The following is a 15,811-nucleotide window of genomic DNA, read 5'->3' on the forward strand; positions in this document are numbered from 1 at the left end:
GGATGTTAAAGGAGGGCCCCATTTGCCGTCTCAAGAGAACGTAAAAGGTCCCTTAATCCCACCCAACCTCTCCCCATTTCTCTCAATCCAACCCGTGAGGAATACAAGGATAAGCTCACGAGGACAGATGAAGTAAGGTGGGAGGAGACCCGTGTGGAACATAAAGACCGATATTGACCGCTTGGGCTGAACGACCAGTTTCTGTGCTGTACATTCTATGATACTCTATGATAGTCGTCCTCCCACCCACCACCCCAGAGAGAGGATGCCTTCACATCCTGTCTGAGTCTGGATTTGAGCTCAGGCCCAGAGGGTGAAAGGTCAGTGTCTGACCCACTGCCCCACCCAGTCCCCCATCAGAGAGAACAGCTCTTCATCTCCTGTGTCTGTCACTGGATTGTAGCCCAGGTCCTTGAACGGTATGACAGCGTTCCTGTAACACGTACCTGTTTCAAGCTGAAAGATTTTCACCTGGTTGCTGTGGTAACCGACAGCCATCAGCACACCATTCCTACTGACAGACACACATAGGGCAGCGGAGGTCTGGTCTGTAATGTACTGTCCACAGGCCCGGCCCAGAGTCCCGGACCAGATCCGAACCTGCAGAACACACCAGTGTGGGGCTTGATTCATTCTCCCAAACTCTCGTCATCCTGTTCTCCCCCCCACCCCCTGGTCTCTACAACCCCCCATCCTGTTCCCCCCTACCCGCCATCCTGAACCTACACCCCCCCACATCCTGACCCTACACCTCCCCACCCTGTTCCCCCCCACATCCTGACCCTACTCCCCCCCCGCCCCCTACATCCTGACACGACACCCCCCCCACACATCCTGACACGACCCCAGTGATCACAGCATAGTGTGCTCACTGACCTACACTGGCACTCGGTCCGGCCAGGCCTTGATTTTAAAATCCTCATCCTGGTGTTCAAATCTCTCCTCGCCCCTCCCCATCTCTGTAACCTCCACCAGCCCGACAACCCTCTGGAGATGTCTGCACTCCTTAAATTCTGCCCTTTTGACCATCCCTGATTATAATCGCTCCACCATCGGTGTCCGGCCCTTCAGCTGCCTGGGCCCCGAGCTCTGGAACTCCCTCCCTAAACCTCTCCGCCTCTTTCCTACTTTCAGACGCTCCTTAAAACCTACCTCTTTGACCCAGCTTTTGGTCACCTGTCCTAATATCTAATGTGGCTTGGTGTTAAATTTAATGTGATTACAGTCCTGTGAAGCACCTTGGGACGTTTCACTATGTTAAAGGTGTTGTACAACTGCAAGTTATTGTTGCTATTACAGATGAGGGAGGCTATTCGGCCCATCTTATTTAACCCTTGCAGAAAGTTTCACACAACCGCTCAGTGCTGAATCTAATCCAAGGCAGTCGGGAAGTACAACCTTCTGGAGACAGACTGAGGCACGCTGGGGAACTGGGCCAAAGAGTAGCAAATGGCATTTAACCTCAACAGCTGCAGTGTGATAAAGATCGAAGTAACTTGCATTTCTCTAGCGCCTTTCATGACCTCAGGACACCTCAAAGCACTTTACAGCCAAAGAAGCACTTTCAAAGTATAGTCACCGTTGTAATGTCGGAAACGCGGCAGCCAATATACGCACAGCAAGATCCCACAACCAGCAATGTGATATACGACCAGATCATGTGTTTTGGGGATGTTGGTCTCTCCTTCGAAATACACCATGGGATCTTTTACGGACAGAATGGTCTCCTCGACTTGTATAGAATGGTTCTATTAATATAACCTAATCCCCTGTCTGCTTTAGCAATGGCTCATCTGCATTGGTCGTGAACCTTGAGTGATCAGTGCACAACACCTGGATCCCTTCCTCTCTCAACCGATTTTGGTATTGTTACTCTGTGCTGGTCTTGCCTACATGCCTGGCATGTCAACAGTGGCTCAGTGGCTCTGACTCTCGCCTCTGAGTCAGAGAGTCGTGGGTTCGAGCCCCCCCCTCCAGAGACTCGAGCCTATAGTCCAGGGCCGACACTTCCGGTGCAGTGCTGAAGGGAGCGCCGCACTGTCGGAGGGGCAGTGCTGAGGGAGTGTCGCACTGTCGGAGGGGCAGTGCTGAGGGAGTGTCGCACTGTCGGAGGGGCAGTGTTGAGGGAGCGCCGCACTGTCGGAGGGGACATCTTTCGGCTGTGTCGTTAAATGAGGGCCCCGTTTGCCATCTCAGCAGAACGTAAAAGATCCTACGGCCACTATTGGAGGAACACAGTGATGTTCCCCCAGTGTTCTGGGTCCAATATTTATACCTCAATCAACATCACTAAAACAGATGATCTGATCAATAATCATATTGCTGGTTGTGGGAGCTTGCTGAGTGTAAATTGACTGCCGCGTTTCCTACATTACAACAGTGACTACACTCCAAATATATTTCATTGGCGTAAAGCTCGCTCTTGGGGGCTTGACATCATGACCGTAACACACTCTTTTCCCCCCCCCCCCCCCCGCCGCCGTTACGCTGATTCACAGTCCTGGGAGATCTGCCATCCTACCTGATGGTCCTCCCCAGTGGTGAGCAGGTAACGCCCATCGGCAAGGAATCGCAGCGCGGTGACGGGGCCCCGATGGGCCTGGTAACCGGCCACCGCTAATCCAGAGGCGGTCGACCAGAGCCGCACCTCTCCCAGCAGCGAGGCCGAGGCGAGGAACTCTCCAGATGGGGCGAAGGTCACAGCTCGCACTGAGGCCGGGTGTCCATGTAGCACCTAGGGAGGGGATAGAGGAGATGAGGGGATGGAGGAGGAGGTGATAGAGAGAGCGAGAGAGAGAGAGAGAGAGAGAGAGAGAGAGAGAGAGAGAGAGAACAACCGAGGCGTTGGGGGGGGGGGGGGGCGGAGGAGGAGCAGGCATTAGGATTCATCCTGGTATTTCCCAGCAAATCAGCTACCAGCCCGCCCCGTCACACCGGGATACGGGATCCATTGGCCCCTCCCCCTCACTGGGGTACGGGATCCACTGACCCCTCCCCCTCACACTGGGGTACGGGATCCACTGGCCCCTCCCCCTCTCACACTGGGGTACAGGCTCTACCGCCCCCCCCCCCCACTGGGGTACAGGATCCACTGACCCTTTCCCTCCCCGACAATGACCCATGGGATCCACTGGCCCCTCCCCCACTGATCCATGGGATCCACTGCTCCCTCCCCTGACCCATGGGATCCACTGGCCCTCCCCCCCCCCCATTGACCAATGGGATCCACTGGCCGCTCCCCTCCCCCTCTGACTCATGGGCCCCTCCCCCGAGCGTTCGCTGGTACTCACCGACACGATGCTCGCCCTCACCCAGTTCCAGATTTTGACTGTCCGGTCCCAGCTGCCTGTAGCCAGCAGTTGACCTTCAGGGTGAAAGGTCACACAGTTGAGGGGGTGGGGATTGGTCAGTGCGACGTTGAGCTTCCCTGTGACCACCACCCAGACCTAAAACAGAAAATCGATTGAAGCTGTAAATAACGGTTGTGGATTGATGCCGTCACTGACCTTTGACCCTCTGGGATCTGGGGTGAAATGCAGCCCCCGACACTGGGGATGAAGGTTTCTCTCTGATGGAGGACTGGGTTGGGGGGAGGTCAGTGGGTCAGGCACTGACCTTTCACCCGCTGGGGAGCTCGGGGTCAAATGCAATCCTGAGAAACGTGATGAAGCTGTTCTGGCTCCACCAAGTTCTTGTTGAATCCATATCACAAAAGGGTCTCTTGTCTGTTGGCGGTTGTCACTGAGACGGTAAGAATGACTTTAGTGAGAAGTTAGATGAAAGAGGTGGGAAGAGGCTCGTATAGTATTAGGCAGTCCCTCCTATCGAGGATGACGCGTTTCCACGCCGAAAAGGGATGTTCACAGGTATTTCAATGAGGGACCTGACATTCTAGGTCCCAAACTCCATGTTGAAGGATGGAAGATGCCTGTGCATGGACTTTTAACGTGGGGTGGCCGTTGCACACCAGCCACCACACGGGCTTGACAGAGCTAGGTTTTGATCCAGTGGCAAGGGTTAACCAAGACTCTGTTGCACAGACCTAGTGCACACACATCCTCCTACTATCCATAGATTGCAGTGTGGGCTGGCCTGTGCTGCCCCTGGGCCCTCGGCTCTTCTGGGCCCCGAACCCTCTCCTCTCCTGGGCCCCGATCAAAAATGGAGCAGTCAGAAACAGGACATTAATTAGTCTCCTCTTATCTTCAAGACATCAAATATCAACAGTTACTTGAAATATCAAAATATTAAACTCCTGCCGAGTTGAAGGGTTATCAGCAGAAACAAATTCCAAATAACAGAATGAACATGGTTCAGTCGGGATGTGAACAGCAGCAGCAACAACAGCAGAATCCAAACCCTGCAGTCACTTGTGACCTCGCTGGTGTCTCAGCAGGTTGGATGACTGAGTGAATCCCTTCCCACACTCAGAGCAGGTGAACGGCCTCTCCCCGGTGTGATGGCATCGATGAATCTCCAGGTCAGACGGGGAATTGAATCCCTTCTCTCAGTCTCCACATTCCCGAGTGGAGTATAGACATCTGTTGGTCCGAATGGCTTGTCCTGTGCTGAAAGTTCCATGTCATTTAAGTAGCCCCGCAGGGCATTATTGGGAATCTCTCAGTTAGAACCAAACCCTGTTCCTGCTGTGGGAATGGAGACACGGGGTGAATACAGGAGTGAAGTATCCAGTCACCGGGCATGCCCGTGCACACAGAACCTACCTTCACCGTCTGATCCCAGGAACAGGTAGCCAGATGTTTTCCATCAGGACTTAGTGCACATCCAGTTATCCGATCACCATGGCCATCGATCAGCAATAGCCTGTGGAGACAGAGACCTGGTGTTAGAGGCAGGGAGACCACACCTGGAGCTTCACTCTCTCTAACCTGTGCTGTACCTGCCCTGGGAGAGTTTGACGGGACAGTGTAGAGGGAGCTTTATTCTGTATCTAACCAATGAAATAGTGAAGTGTTCCAGTCCCCTTGATGGGGCTGAATGGCCTCCTCCTACTGCTATGGACAGTGAGAGAGGGCGAAGGTGGGGGGGGAGGGGAGAGGGGGGGAAGGGGAGAGGGGAGACGGACGGACGGACGGACGAAGGGGTAGGTGGGAGGGAGGGATCAGGAGGAGGAATGGCCGGTGAGGATGGAGTTTTAGACGAAGGAGGAGGATTTTTGACAATGAAGTGGAGGTCAGGGAGCGAGGAGGGAACAGGGAGACTCAGTGCGGGAGCAGATATTTGGATGAGTTTGGGATTATGCGGAGAGGAAACCGGGCAAGGAGAGTGTCAGAGATGATTAAAGTGTGGAAGGGGGCATCAGTGGTTAAAAGGGAAGACCACAGCATCGGAACGGGAGCTGAAGCGAGGTACAGAACTATGACTCACTTTCTACAGCCCCATTAACCTAGTAAAACGGCCCAGGGTGCTGCACAGGACTGCTGTGTGACAGAAATTGACACCGAGTCAAAGGGCGGGGTAATCAAACGATCGACCGAAGAGGTGGGTTTTAAGGATGGTCTGAAAGGGGGAGGAGAGACACATGGAGAGGCGGAGGGGTTCGGGCAGGGAATTCCAGCGCTTGGGGTTGAGACAGCTGAAGGCCCGGCCACCAATGGTGGGGTGAAGGGGTGGGGTATGGAGAGTTAGGAACAGAGAGTTTGGGGCGAAGAGGGTGGGGTATGGAGAGTCAGGAACAGAGTGTTTGGGGCGAAGAGGGTGGGGTATGGAGAGTCAGGAACAGAGAGTTTGGGGCGAAGGGGGTGGGGTATGGAGAGTCAGGAACAGAGAGTTTGGGGCGAAGAGGGTGGGGTATGGAGAGTCAGGAACGAAGAGGGTGGGGTATGGAGAGTCAGGAACAGAGAGTTTGGGGCGAAGAGGGTGGGGTATGGAGAGTCAGGAACAGAGAGTTTGGGGCAAAGGGGGTGGGGTATGGAGAGTCAGGAACAGAGAGTTTGGGCGAAGGGGGTGGAGTATGGAGAGTCAGGAACAGAGAGTTTGGGGTGAAGAGGGTGGGGTATGGAGAGTCAGGAACAGAGAGTTTGGGCGAAGGGGGGTGGGGGTGGTTGTACCATCAGAGGAGTTCAGAGATCGAGCAATAATCCTGTAACCATCCCCACCATAATGTAGACATGGGTACAGGAGTCGGCCATTCAGTCCCTCGAGCTTGTTACAGTAAGAAGGAAAGACTGTCAGAGAAGCGATAACCATCCATGGCTAACTAAGGAAATAAGGGATGGTATCAAATCGCAAACAAAGGGATACAATGTGGCCAAAACTAGTGGGAGGCCAGAGGATTGGGACATTTTTAAAAACCAATGGAGAACAACTAAAAAAATGATTAAGAGAGGGAAGATAGATTATGAAAGTAAACTAGCATGAAATATAAAAACAGATAGTAAGAGTTTCTACAGGTACATAAAAAGGAAAAGAGTGGCTAAAGTAAATGTTGGTCCCCTAGAGGGCGAGACTTGGGAATTAATAATGGAGAACAGGGAAATGGCAGAGATGTTGAACAAATATTTTGTATCGGTTTTTACGGTAGAAAACACTAAAAACATCCCAATAGTGGATAATCAAGAGGCTATAGGTAGAAGTAGTATTCAGTAAAATAATGGGGCTAAAGGCGGACAAGTTCCCTGGACCTGATGGCTTAAATCCTAGGGTCTTAAGAGAAGTGGCTGCAGAAATAGTGGATCCACTGGCTGTAATCTACCAAAATTCCTTGGATTCTGGAGAGATCCCAGCAGATTGTAAAACCACAAATGTAATACCCCTATTTAAAAAAAGGAGGCAGACAAAAAGCAGGAAACTATAGACCAGTTAGCCGAACATCTGTCGTTGGGAAAATGCTGGAGTCCATTATTAAGGAAGCAGTAGCGGGACATTTGGAAAAGCAAAATTTGGTCAAGCAGAGTCAGCATGGTTTTATGAAAGGGAAATCATGTTTGACAAATTTGCTGGAGTTCTTTGAGGATGTAACGAACAGGGTGGATAAGGGGGAACCAGTGGATGTGGTGTATTTGGAAGGCATTCGATAAGGTGCCACGTAAGAGGTTACTGCACAAGATAAAAGCTCATGGTGTTGGGGGTAATATATTAGCATGGATAGAGGATTGCTTAACTAACAGAAAACAGAGTCGGGATAAATGGGTCATTTTCCGGTTGGCAAATAGTGACGAGTGGGGTGCTGGGTCCTCAACTATTTACAATCTATATTAACGACTTGGATGAAGGGATCGAGTGTAATGTAACCAAGTTTGCTGATGATACAAAGATGGGTGGGAAAGCAAATTGTGAGGAGGACACAAAAAATCTGCAAAGGGATATAGACAGGCTAAGTAAGTGGGCAAAAATTTGGCAAATGGAGTATAATATGGGAAAATGTGAGGCTATCCACTTTGGCAGAAAAAAATAGAAAAGCAAATTATAATTTAAATGGAGAAAAATTGCAAGTGCTGCAGTACAGAGACCTGGGGATCCTTGTGCATGAAACACAAAAAGTTAGCATGCAGGTACAGCAAGTAATCAGGAAGGCAAATAGAATATTGGCCTTTATTGCAAGGGGGAATAGAGTATAAAAGCATCCTGCTACAACTGTACAGGGTATTGGTGAGGCCACACCTGGAGTACTGTGTACAGTTTTGGTCTCCGTATTTAAGGAAGGATATACTTGCATTGGAGGCTGTTCAGAGAAGGTTCACTAGGTTGATTCCGGAGATGAAGGGGTTGACTTATGAGGATAGGTTAAGTAGGTTGGGCCTATACATATTATAGTTCAGAAGAATGAGAGGTGATCTGATTGAAACTTATAAGATAATGAAGGGGCTCGACAAGGTGGGTGCAGAGAGGATATTTCCACTCATAGGAGGAAACTAAAACTAGGGGACACCGTCTTAGAATAAGGAGCCACCCATTTAAAACTGAGATGAGGAGTAATTTCTTCTCTGAGGGTTGTAACTATATGGAATTCTCTGCCCCAGAGAGCTGTGGAGGCTGGGTCATTGAATATATTTAAGGCGGAGATAGACAGATTCTTGAGCGTAAGGCAGTAAAGGGTTATGGGGAGCGGGCAGGGAAGTGGAGCTGAGTCTATGATCAGATCAGCCATGATCTTATTGAATGACGGAGCAGGCTCAGTGGGCCAAATGACTAACTCTTGCTCCTATTTCTTGTTATGAGTCGTCATTCAGCCCCTCGAGCCTGTTCCGCCATTCAATTATATCATTCCTGATCTGTCGGTTAACTCCATTTACCTGTCTTCATTCCATTACCCGTAATACCTTTGCCTAACCAAAACCTGTCGAGCTCAGTTTTGAAAATTTCATTCAACCCCCAGCCTCATCAGCTTTGTTGGGGACAGAGTTCCATATCCCCACTATGCTTTGTGTGAAGCAACGGTTCCTGACATCACCCCTCAATGGCTGAGCTACAATTTTAAGCTTGTGCCCCCTTGTTCTGATCACTAATTCCTCTCTATCTACCTAGTGAACTTATTTAACCATCTTAAACACCTCAATTAGATCTTCCCTCGATCTTCTAAACTCAAGCGAATACAAGCCTGGTCCATTCAACCTGTCCTCATAATTTAACCCTGTTAGCCCCTGTGTCATTCTGGAGAATCTGGGCTGCCAAGCTCAGTATATCCTTCCCAAGGTAAGCTGCCACAACTGATGCACTTACTCCAGGTGGGGTCTGACCATTGACAACATTCTGCCCACGCACCACCCACCCCCTCCCTCCCTCCCTCCCCCGAACCGTCTGGAGTTACTGGGAATGGGGCGGGTCCTGTTTGCCATTTGTGCTCCACCCGACCCCCTGCCCAGAGGGTCTCCCCTCCCCCTCCTACCTGCAGCCGTCAGCGAGGCTCCACACCTCAATCTTGCCGTTGAAGGACGTGGCGCAGAGCGTGCTCTCGTCCAGGAACACGCAGTCCGAGATCCCATCACAGCCGCTCGCCAGCGACCTCACTTCCTGTATGGGAAGAGGGAGACATCCATTGAAGAAAAATCAGGTCAGTTCCTATCTCTCCCTCTCCTCCACAAACTGATGCCAGACAATGACTATCTCCAACTGTTGTGTGTGGAGAAAGAGTCAGACTGAACACTGAGCTCAAAGTAAAGTGTGACCATAGTCTTTTATTGCAGGTCTCCAGAACGCCTCCCCAACCTGTGAAGCATACTTAAATACCTGTCTCCCAAGGGATTATGGGATCCTTTGGGACTCCAGGGGATGAGCCCTCTGGTGGCTGTACAGAGTAACTACAAGTCTACATATATAACAACACTCTCCTCCCCCTCCCCCCCGCAAATTCAATAGTGTAACTATTTACAATGTGAGTCGATCTGGGGCTCTCCTTGCCCTGGTTGATCATCTCGGTGTGAAAGCTGGTGTTGTTGAATCATTTGTTGAGCCCTGCTCGGCTGCTGTAGATGATGGGTTCTGCTCCGTGGTCAACCGTGGTGCCGGTTGCCATTGATGTGTATGTTGGGGGATCAAAAAAGGTAGGGTCCAAGGTGGGTAGCTCAGGGTAGTCCGTAAATCTGAGTTTGATTTGGTCCAAGTGTTTCCTGTGAATGAGTCCATTTGAAAGTTTGACCCGAAACACCCTGCTCTCCTCTTTGGCCACGACAGTGCCGGGAAGCCACTTGGGACCTTGTTCATAATTGAATACAAATACAGGATCATTGATTTCAATCTCGCGTGACACTTTTCCGCTATCATGGTATGCACTTTGTTGAAGCTGCCTGCTCTCTACTTGTTCATGTAGATCAAGGTGAACTAACGAGAGCCTTGTCTTAAGTGCTCTTTTCATGAGCAGTTCAGCAGGTGGAATCCCAGTGAGCGAGTGGGGTCTCGTGAGGCAGCTAAGCAGAACTCGGGATAAGTGAGTCTGCAGTGAGCCTTCAGTTACCCTCTTCAAGCCTTGCTTGATGGTTTGCACTGCTCTCTCTGCTTGACCATTGGACGCTAATTTAAACGGGGCAGATGTGACATGTTTGATCTGTTATGGGTCATGAATTCTTTGAACTCAGCACTGGTAAAACATGGCCCGTTGTCGCTCACCAGGACATCGGGTAAGCCGTGAGTGGCAAACATGGCCCGCAAGCTTTCAGTAGTGGCAGCGGACGTGCTAGCCGACATAATCTCACATTCAATCCACATGGAGTACGCGTCTACAACCACAAGGAACATTTTACCCAGGAACGGGCCTGCATAGTCGACGTGTACCCAAGACCCCGGTTTGGGAGGGCCAAGACCATAAACTTAGCAGCGCCTCCCTGGGTACATTGCTTAACTGCGAGCATGTATTACATCTGTGAATGCAGAACTCTAAGCCCGCATCGATACCGGGCCACCACACGTGGGATCTGGCTATCGCTTTCATCATTATGGTGCCTGGGTGGGTACCGAGGAGGTCATTGATGAAGGTGTCTCTGGCCTTCTTGGGGACCATTACTCGATTGCCCCACAGAAGGCAGTCTGCCTGAATAGACATTTCATCTTTGAATCGCTAGAACGCTTTATCTCTTCCTGCATTTCCACTGGGACAATGGACCAGTTCCCGGGAAGAACACAGCTTTTGACTAGAGATAATAAGGGGTCCTGGCTTGTCCAGGTTTTGATCTGCCGGGCAGTGACGGGTAAATTTTCACTCTCAAATGCTTCCATAACCGTGGCTAGATATGCGGGCTGCACCATTTCCACCCCCGTGGTGGGTAATGGCAGACTACTGAGAGAATCGGCGCAGTTTTCTGTGCCTGGCCTGTGGCGGATGGCGTAGTTGTGGCGGACAATCTCTGGATACGGGCCGATGCATTGGTATTTATCCCTTTATTCTGGGAAAACAGGGATATAAGTGGCTTATGGTCAGCTTCCAATTCGAATTTTAGCCCAAACAGATATTGATGCATTTTCTTTACACCATAAACACACGCTAACGTTTCTTTCTCAATCATGCTGCAAGGCTCTCTCAGCCTTCGACAGACTCCTGGGTGCATAAGCAACCGGTTGCAGTTTCCGAAATCATTAGCTTGTTTCAATACACACCCGACGCCCATACGACGACGCATTACATGCTCGTACCAAATGCTTGCATGGATCATACAACACAAGCAATTTGTTTGAGCATAACAATTTTCTCGCTTTCAAAAAGGCATTTTCTTGGCTTTTGCCCCAAACCCATTTGTCCTTTATCGTAGCAAGACATGCAGTGGTTCTAACAGTGTGCTGAGACCCGGTAAGAAGTTACCAAAGTAGTTCAGGAGTCCCAGAGACAACCACAGCTGCATCACGTTCTGTGGCCTCAGTGCATTCTCAATTGCCTCAGTCTTTGCACTGGTGGGCCTGATGCCATCCGCCGCAATCCTCCTTCCCAGGAACTCCACTTCAGGTGCCATGAAAACTAACTTCGAACGTTTTAACCTGAACCCCACGCGGTTGAGTCGACTAAGAACCTCCTACAGATTCTGCAGGTGCTCGACTGTGTTCCGACCTGTGACCAAGATGTCGTCCTGGAAGACCACAGTGTGGGGGACCGACTTCAGTAGGTTTTCCATGTTTCTCTGAAATATCGCCGCCGCCGATCGGATTCCAAACGGGCATCTGTTATAAACAAAAAGACCTTTGTGTGTGTGTGTTGATGCAGGTGAGGGCCTTCGATGATTCCTCCAGTTCCTGCGTCATGTTGGCTGAAGTCAGATCCAGCTTCGTGAACGCCTTTCCTTCCACCAGCGTTACAAAGAGGTCATCGGCCTTTGGTAGTGGTATTGCTCCTGCAGGGAGAAACGATTGATAGTTATGTTGTAATCGCCACAGATTCTGACGGCGCCGTCTCCCTTGAGGACGGGGACAATAGGACTGGCCCATTCATTGAACTCGATCGGGGAAATGATGCCCTCTCTTTGCAGCCAGTCTAGCTCGATCTCTACCCTTTCTCTCATCATGTATGGTACTGCTCTTGCCTTGTGATGGATGGGTCGCGCCCCCGGAATTAAGTGGATCTGCACTTTTGCTCCTTGGAATTTCTCGATGCCTGGGTCGAACAGCAAAGGAAATTTGTTTAAGACCTGGGCACACGAAGTGTCATCAGTGGGCGCTGGATAACGCTTGGACGTCATCCCAGTTCCAGCGTATCTTTCCCAGCCAGCTCCTGCCGAGCAGCGTGGGACCATCGCCCGGTACCACCCAGAGTGGTAGCTTGTGAACCGCTCCATTGTAGGAGACCTTTATGGTAGCACTGCCAATTACAGGAATCAGTTCTTTTGTTTAAGTTCTTAGTTTCATGCGAACTGGAGTTAAGGCTGGTCTTGAGGCTTTGTTGCACCACAACCTTTTGCCCATGATGGACTGGCTCGCGCCCGTGTCCAGCTCCATATGGAGTTCATTTAGTTCAACATTCAGCATTATCGGGGGACAATTCGTGGTGTGCACCCCATGTACCTCTGACTTCTCGATCTGAGGCGCTGGTTCGTCGTGATCCTCCGTGGATCTGTCCCCCTCTGCAACGTGGTGGTTTGCATGTTTATAGCCTTTGCAGCTCGCCTGCACACTCTTCGGAGGTATCCCATTGTTCCACAGCCCTTGCAAACGTACTCTTTAAATCGGCATGAATGGAAATGATGATCACCCCCGCAACGCCAACAAGGTGTCAATGGCCTTGCATTAATCATCCTTGATAGTGGACTCAGACATCTGTGGACGTGCAGCTGCAGGTATGTGTGACCTGCCCTGTACGTTACAATTCAAAAACATCACTTTGTTCACAGTACTTGTAGCAGCACTTGTGTGCTGAGATATTTGCTTCATATTGTCACTGGTGGCAATGAACGCCTGGGCTATCGCTAAGGCCTTGCTCAAGTTTGGGGTCTCTACAGTCAAAAGTTTGCAAAGTATGGTTTCGTGGCCAATGCCAAGTATGAAAAAGTCTCTGAGCATGTGCTCTAAATGTCCTTCAAATTCGCAATGTCCTGCAAGGCGTCTTAGCTCGGCGACATAACTCACCACTTCCTGGCCTTCAGACCTTTTGTAGGTGTAGAACTGGTACCTCGCCATCAGAACGCTTTCCTTCGGGTTCAAATGCTCTTGGACCAGTGTGCACAAATCGTTATACGATTTCTCCGTGGGTTTCGCTGGAGTGAGCAGATTCTTCATGAGGCCATACGTTGGTGCCCCACAGACGGTGAGGAGGATCTCCCTTCATTTCGCAGTGCTCTCTTCCCCATCTAGCTCGTTGGCCACGAAGTATTGGTCGAGTCGCTCCACAAAAGTTTCCCAATCAACTCCCTCCGAGAATTTCTCCAGGATGCTCACTGTTCTCTGCATCTTTGGGTTCGCTATTGGATCTCGTCGCCAGTTGTTGTGTATGGAGAAAGAGTTAGACTGAACACTGTGCTCAAAGTAACGTGTGACCGTAGTCTTTTATTGCAGATCTCCAGAGTGCCTCTCCAACCTGCGAAGCCTCTTTAAATACCTGAACTCCCAAGGGATTATGGGATCCCTTGGGACTCCAGGGGATGAACCCTCTGGTGGCTGTACAGAGTAAATACAAGTTTACATATACAACACCAACACATGGGAGTCTAACCACCGACCCTTGACATTCAACAGGATTACCATCGTCGAATCCCCCATCAACATCCTGGGGGTCACCAGTGAGCAGAAACTTAACTGGACCAGCCACATAAATACTGTAGCCACAAGAGGTCAGAGGCTGGGTATTCTGCAGTGAGTGTCTCACCTCCTGACTCCCCAAATCCTTTCGACCATCTATAAGGCATAAGGCAGGAGTGTGATGGAATACTCTCCACTTGCCTGGATGAGTGCAGCTCCAACAACACTCAAGAAGCTCGACACCATCCAGGACAAAGCAGCCCGCTTGATTGGCACCCCATCTACCACCTTAAACATCCACTCCCTCCACCACCGGCACACCGTGGCTGCAGTGTTTACCATCTTAAGATGCACTGCAGCAACACGCCAAGGCTTCTTGGGCAGCACCTCCCAAACCCATGACCTCTACCACCTAGAAGGACAAGGGCAGCAGGTGCATGGGAACACCACCACCTGCAAGTTCCCCTCCAAGTTACACACCATCCTGACTTGGAAGTATATCGCCGTTCCTTCATTGTCGCTCGGTCAAAATCCTGGAGCTCTCTCCTTAATAGCACTGTGGAACTACCATCAACACATGGACTGCAGCGGTTCAAGGTGGTGATTCTCAAGGGCAATTAGGGATGGGCAATAAATGCTGGTCTTGCCAGCGAGGCCCACATCCCCTGAACAAATTTTTAAAACCTACTCCAGAGTTTCACAATCTCACCACACTGTGTAAAGAATTCTCCTGAATTCTCTACTGGATTTATTAATGGCTAGCTTATATTTATGGCCCCTAGTTTTGGACACCACACACAAGTGGAAACATCTTCTCTACGTCTATCCTATAGAACTTTTTCATAAACTTAAAGACCTCCATCAGGTCACTTGGTAGCTTTCTCTTCTCTAGAGAAAAGAGCCCCAACCTGTTCAGTCTGTTCTGATAGTTGTAACCTCTCAGTTCTGGTATCACCCTTGTGAACCTTTTTTGCACCTTCTCCAGTGCCTCTATATCCTTTTTTATAATATGGAGACCAAAACTGTGCACAGTACTCCAAGTACTATATTAAAGTATGGCACGGTTGATGAGCAGTGACAGACATTTAAGGAGATATTTCATAACTCGCAACAAAAATATATCCCAATGAGAAGGAAAGACTGTAAGAGAAGGGCTAACAATCCGTGGCTAACTAAGGAAATAAGGGATGGTATCAAATTGAGAAGGAGGGCATACAATGTGGCCAAGACTAATGGGAGGCGAGAGGATTGGGAAACTTTTAAAAGCCAGCAAAGAACGACTAAAAAAATGATTGAGAGAGGGAAGATAGATTATGAAAGTAAACTAACACGAAATATAAAAACAAATAGTAAGAGTTTCTACAGGTACATAAAAAGGAAGAGTGGCTAAAGTAAATGTTGGTCCCCTGGAGGATGAGACTGGGAAATTAATAATGGAGAACAGGGAAATGGCAGAGATGTTGAACAAATATGTTGTATCGGTCTTCACAGTAGAAGACACTAAAAGCATCCCAATAGTGGATAATCAAGGGCTATAGGGAGAAAGGAACTTAATACAATCACTATCACTAAAGTAGTAGTACTCGGTAAAATAATGGGACTAAAGGCGGACAAGTCCCCTGGACCTGATGGCTTACATCCGAGGATCTTTTAAGAGAAGTGGCTGCAGAGATATTGGATGCACTGGTTGTGATCTATCAAAATTCCCTGGATTCTGGGGCGATCCCAGCGGATTGGAAACTGCAAATGCAATGCCCCTATTAAAAAAAGGAGGCAGACAAAAAGCAGGAAACTATAGACCAGTTAGACTAACATCTGTGTTTAGGATAATGCTGAAGTCCATTGTTAAGGAAACAGTAGCAGGACATTTAGAAAAGCATGATTCAATCAAGCAAAGTCAGCATGGTTTTGTGAAAGGGAAATCATGCTATTACAAATTTGCTGGAGTTCTTTGAGGATGTGACGAGCAGGGTGGATAAGGGGAACCAGTGGATGTGGTGTATTTGGATTTCCAGAAGGCATTTGATAAGGTGCCACATAAAATGTTACTGCACAAGATAAAAGCTCACGGGGTTGGGGGTAATATATTAGCTGGATAGAGGATTGGCTAACTAACGGAAAAGAGAGAGTGGGGATAAATGGGTCATTTTCCGGTTGGCAAACAGTAACTAGTGGGGTGCCGCAGGGATCGGTGCTGGGG

The 15,811-nt window shown here is 49.6% G+C and overlaps 1 protein-coding gene and 1 pseudogene across 1 annotated transcript in view; one reads left to right on the top strand and one right to left on the bottom strand.

The window, feature by feature from the left end:
* LOC139273490 (zinc finger protein 850-like) overlaps window positions 1-15,811 on the top strand; it is a 298,805-nt pseudogene that overhangs the window by 61,923 nt on the left and 221,071 nt on the right.
* Window positions 1-15,811, bottom strand: part of LOC139272872 (telomerase protein component 1-like) — a 52,480-nt gene that overhangs the window by 23,737 nt on the left and 12,932 nt on the right. Inside the window, exons 6-10 of the mRNA XM_070888978.1 lie at window positions 8,849-8,973; window positions 4,725-4,824; window positions 3,291-3,446; window positions 2,522-2,734; window positions 447-600 (exon numbers count right to left, since the gene is read on the bottom strand). Of these exons, the coding sequence (XP_070745079.1) occupies window positions 447-600; window positions 2,522-2,734; window positions 3,291-3,446; window positions 4,725-4,824; window positions 8,849-8,973 (748 nt within the window). The remainder of the gene's footprint in view (window positions 1-446; window positions 601-2,521; window positions 2,735-3,290; window positions 3,447-4,724; window positions 4,825-8,848; window positions 8,974-15,811) is intronic.

This window comes from Pristiophorus japonicus, chromosome 9 (assembly GCF_044704955.1).
Source record: "Pristiophorus japonicus isolate sPriJap1 chromosome 9, sPriJap1.hap1, whole genome shotgun sequence".
Lineage (NCBI taxonomy): Eukaryota > Metazoa > Chordata > Chondrichthyes > Pristiophoridae > Pristiophorus > Pristiophorus japonicus.